This window comes from Octopus sinensis, unplaced genomic scaffold (genome assembly GCF_006345805.1).
Source record: "Octopus sinensis unplaced genomic scaffold, ASM634580v1 Contig16426, whole genome shotgun sequence".
In the NCBI taxonomy this organism is placed as follows: Eukaryota; Metazoa; Mollusca; class Cephalopoda; order Octopoda; family Octopodidae; genus Octopus; species Octopus sinensis.
This window is the reverse complement of record NW_021834339.1, coordinates 10,001-15,000: the sequence shown is the minus strand read 5'-3', so window position 1 is coordinate 15,000 and position 5,000 is coordinate 10,001. Positions and strand designations below refer to the sequence as shown.

Sequence of the window (5,000 nt, the reverse complement as noted above, 5' to 3'; positions counted from 1 at the left end):
GTATACATACATATATGTATATGCTTTTATATGTGCATACATGTGTGTATGTATATAATATATATATATATATTGGCCTGCTCGCTTAGCCAGCGGGATGGCGTCATTTGAAGGCTAAAACAATGCGAAGCGCATTGTGACCAGCGATGTGTAACAACATCTGATGGCCTGGTCGGTCACGGTGATCACGGTGATATATATATATATATGTATGTATGTATGTATGTATGTATGTATGTATGTGTGTGTATGTATGTGTGTATGTATGTATGTATGAGTGTGTGTATGCTTTTATGTATGTATGTATGTTTCTATTTTATACACAGTCTCCATAGACACCAATACAACCCATTTTCCAAACAGCATCTCAACATTACTGTGTATTCAACAGTTAAAATACAGTCACGTGGACAAACACACACACACACACACACACATCACACATCACGTGGACAAACACGCAACACACACACATCACGTCTCCCTCTTTCTCTCTCTCTCTCTATCACACACACACACTCTCTCCATGTGTATGCATTATTATACATATATGAAGTATATGTATATATAAAAGTATGTATGTATGTATGTATGTATGCATGCATGTATGTATGTGTCTATCTCTCTTGGGATATTCATTCAGCCAGTTCCCTTGTGTATATACGTCACTCTGCCATAATGTAACACTGCTGTATATTTTATGCTCACCACTGATACGTGCTGCAACTCTGCTGTATATACACTCGTGCACGTCACTTGTAGAGAACATCTATTGATAGATAGATAGATAGATAGATAGATAGATAGATAGATAGATAGATAGATAGATAGATAGATAGAATGCATGAATATATGTATGTTTGTATGTATGTATGTAGGTACGTATGTTGTATTTTTAGCTCTTTGGAACTTTCCTCTAAGGAAGGAACTAATTTGTAACAAAGATACAAAGTTCCATCGTTGGAATGTTGTTAACCAAAAGAATTTCACATTTTAAACTTGAGAAAAGTCTTGCATATTTTAACTCTTCCGCTTACAGACTGTATTTGTAATGTGCGGTTTTGCTGGCTGATTTCTTTTCCTTTAAACCTCAGCTCATCCAGTTTGTCATTTGGGTATTTACTAACAAAACCAAGCGCACCAGTTGCTATTGGTATAAATATTAATTTGCAATGTGTATATTAGAAGCTGGACGTTTCGCCGTTGTTGTTCATAGATATCCTCTTTGTCTTTGATTTTCACATCACCAGCACAGCTGACCTCCTTAACAGTAAATACTCTTTCTAGTCTGTTCCAAATGAATGCAAGTATGTGTGTGTGTGTGTGTGTGTGTGTGTGTGTGTGTGTGTGTGTGTGTGTGTGTGTGTGTGTGTGTGTGTGAGTGTGTGTGTGTGTACAGTAATCCCTTGACTATCGCAGATGTTACGTTCCAAAACCTCCCGCGATATTTTTTATTATTATTATTTTTATAATTTATATATATTTCATTTTATTATAAATGCAAAACAAAACCACAGAGTAATCGACGTAAGCTTAAACAATAAACCGCGATAGGTTCACAGCGGAGGTGAACAAGGTGGACTTGGCCAAGGCATGATAGCTGCTATACCTCGATACTCGATGAAACACATCCCAGGATAGACTCTGTGATCAGTATGTCTATTGATGTTGCAGCTATTTGTGATATATGTATGTATATATGTATAATGTATATATGTGTGTATATTTGAATGTATATGTGTGTATAACTGTGTGTATGTCTGTATAGGTCCGTATATGTATGTATATGTGAGTATACGTGTGTATATTTGTGTATATGTGTGTCTATACAGGTAAGACGACGACAATAATGCTGCTGCTGCTGCTGCTGCTGCTGCTGATGATGATGATGATGATGATGATGACGGTGGTAGTAGTGGTCGTGGTCGTGGTGGTTTTGGTGGTGATGGTCCAATCCTTACACTGTTACATTTTATCATTTTTCTTCTCTTATCTCCCCCCAACTATCCAGGACCCACCTATGCTCAAGAACGAAATGGTCTCAGAATATTGAACGTGACCGCTGAAGATGCTGCCATCTACACGTGTATATCAGAAGTTCCCTCTTTGGGGGACTTTCGAACTCGAGACATCAGAGTTCGAGTCATAGGTAAAGTACTTTCACTCTTCCTTCATTTCATAACTCTCCACTTTCAGCACCTTGCTCTCAACTAGTCATCTTTTATTGGTTTGAATTATTATTATTATTATATTATTATTATTGTTATTATTATTATTATTATTATTATTATTATTATCATCATCATCATTATTATTATCATTATTATTATTATTATTATTATTATTATTATTATCATCATCATCATTATTATTATTATTATTATTATTATCATCATCATCATCATCATTATTATTATTATTATTATTATTATTGAGTGAGCGAGCAGAGCATGCCATCAAAGTGACACTGGGGTAAAATATACGAAGCCCAGTATACCCATCATGACTACCCGTCTGATAAAGGTACACCAGGCACATGCATCACAACCATATGTGCGCGACATGGTGATCTCATATCAAGATAAACAGCACATGACCTTGCAGGTGGAGCCCAGTTAGAATTTTCTTCAAGATCAAGTAACCCATCCCGCTCAAAAGGTCCCTGAATAAGGGTTGTTTAAGGACGTTGAACGAACGAAACACCCATGTTTCCAGAGGTGAATTATTCAAACCCCAAAATCCTTCTCAACACATGGCTATGATGCTCCCCCACTACTTCTGCTCATGATCAGAGATGCACATATCGTCAGCCACTAAGGGACATGCTCAACTGGTTAAGGTCAAACAACTGGCAAGCATCTGTGGTATTGCAGAATATTTGCTGTAGCCCATCTTTTATACCAAGACAAAACAATGTACATGATAACACTTCCAATCAGTTAAGATCAGAAGCCATGAGAGCCACTGCCTGGTACTGCATTATTATTATTATTACTACTATTATTATTATTATTATCATCATCATCTCATCATCATCATCATTATTATTATTATTATTATTATTGAGTGAGAGAGCAGTTCATGCCATCAAAGTGACACTGGGGTAAAATATACGAAGCCCAATATACCCATCATGACTACCCGTCTGATAAAGGTACACCAGGCACATGCATCACCAACCATATGTGCGCGACAGGTGATCTCATATCAAGATAACAGCACATGACCTTGCAGGTGGGCCAGTTAGAATTTTCTTCAGGTTGAGTAGCCCATCCCGCTCAAACGGTCCCTGAATAAGGGTTGTTTAAGGATGTTGAAAGAACCACCCATGTTTCCAGAGGTGAACTATTCAAATCCAAAGAATCCCTCTCAACACATGGCTATGATGCTCCCCCACTACTTCTGCTCATGATCAGAGATGCACATATCGTCAGCCACTAAGGGACATGCTCAACTGGTTACGGTCAAACAACTGACAAGCAAATCTGTGGTATTGAGCAGAATATTTGCTGTAGCCCATCTTTTATACCAGACAAACAGTACATGATACACTTCCAATCAGTTAAGATCAGAAGCCATGAGAGCCACTGCCTGTATACTGCATCAGGGCAATTATTATTATTATTATTATTATTATTATTATTATATTATTATTATTATTATTATTATTATTATCATTATTATTATATTATTATTATTAATTTATATTATTATTATTATTATTTTTATAATTTATATATATTTCATTTTATTATAAATGCAAAACAAAACCACAGAGTAATCGACGTAAGCTTAAACAATAAACCGCGATAGGTTCACAGCGGAGGTGAACAAGGTGGACTTGGCCAAGGCATGATAGCTGCTATACCTCGATACTCGATGAAACACATCCCAGGATAGACTCTGTGATCAGTATGTCTATTGATGTTGCAGCTATTTGTGTATATATGTATGTATATATGTATAAATGTATATATGTGTGTATATTTGAATGTATATGTGTGTATAACTGTGTGTATGTCTGTATAGGTCCGTATATGTATGTATATGTGAGTATACGTGTGTATATTTGTGTATATGTGTGTCTATACAGGTAAGACGACGACAATAATGCTGCTGCTGCTGCTGCTGATGATGATGATGATGATGATGATGATGATGATGATGATGATGACGGTGGTAGTAGTGGTCGTGGTCGTGGTGGTTTTGGTGGTGATGGTCCAATCCTTACACTGTTACATTTTATCATTTTTCTTCTCTTATCTCCCCCCAACTATCCAGGACCCACCTATGCTCAAGAACGAAATGGTCTCAGAATATTGAACGTGACCGCTGAAGATGCTGCCATCTACACGTGTATATCAGAAGTTCCCTCTTTGGGGGACTTTCGAACTCGAGACATCAGAGTTCGAGTCATAGGTAAAGTACTTTCACTCTTCCTTCATTTCATAACTCTCCACTTTCAGCACCTTGCTCTCAACTAGTCATCTTTTATTGGTTTGAATATTATTATTATATTATTATATATTATTATTGTTATATTATTATTATTATTATTATTATTATTATTATCATCATCATCATTATTATTATCATTATTATATTATTATTATTATTATTATTATTATTATCATCATCATCATTATTATTATTATTATTATTATATCATCATCATCATCATCATTATTATTATTATTATATTATTATTGAGTGAGCGAGCAGAGCATGCCATCAAAGTGACACTGGGGTAAAATATACGAAGCCCAGTATACCCATCATGACATACCCGTCTGATAAAGGTACACCAGGCACATGCATCACAACCATATGTGCGCGACATGGTGATCTCATATCAAGATAAACAGCACATGACCTTGCAGGTGGAGCCCAGTTAGAATTTTCTTCAGATCAAGTAACCCATCCCGCTCAAAAGGTCCCTGAATAAGGGTTGTTTAAGGACGTTGAACGAAACACCCATGTTTCCAGAGGTGAATTATTCA

The 5,000-nt window shown here is 36.2% G+C and overlaps 1 protein-coding gene across 1 annotated transcript in view; it reads left to right on the top strand.

The window, feature by feature from the left end:
- The window catches only part of LOC115230806 (contactin-3), a 47,434-nt gene that overhangs the window by 36,724 nt on the left and 5,710 nt on the right, over window positions 1–5,000 (top strand). Inside the window, exon 5 of the mRNA XM_029800933.2 lies at window positions 2,012–2,149. Coding sequence (XP_029656793.1) covers window positions 2,012–2,149 — 138 coding nt within the window. The remainder of the gene's footprint in view (window positions 1–2,011; window positions 2,150–5,000) is intronic.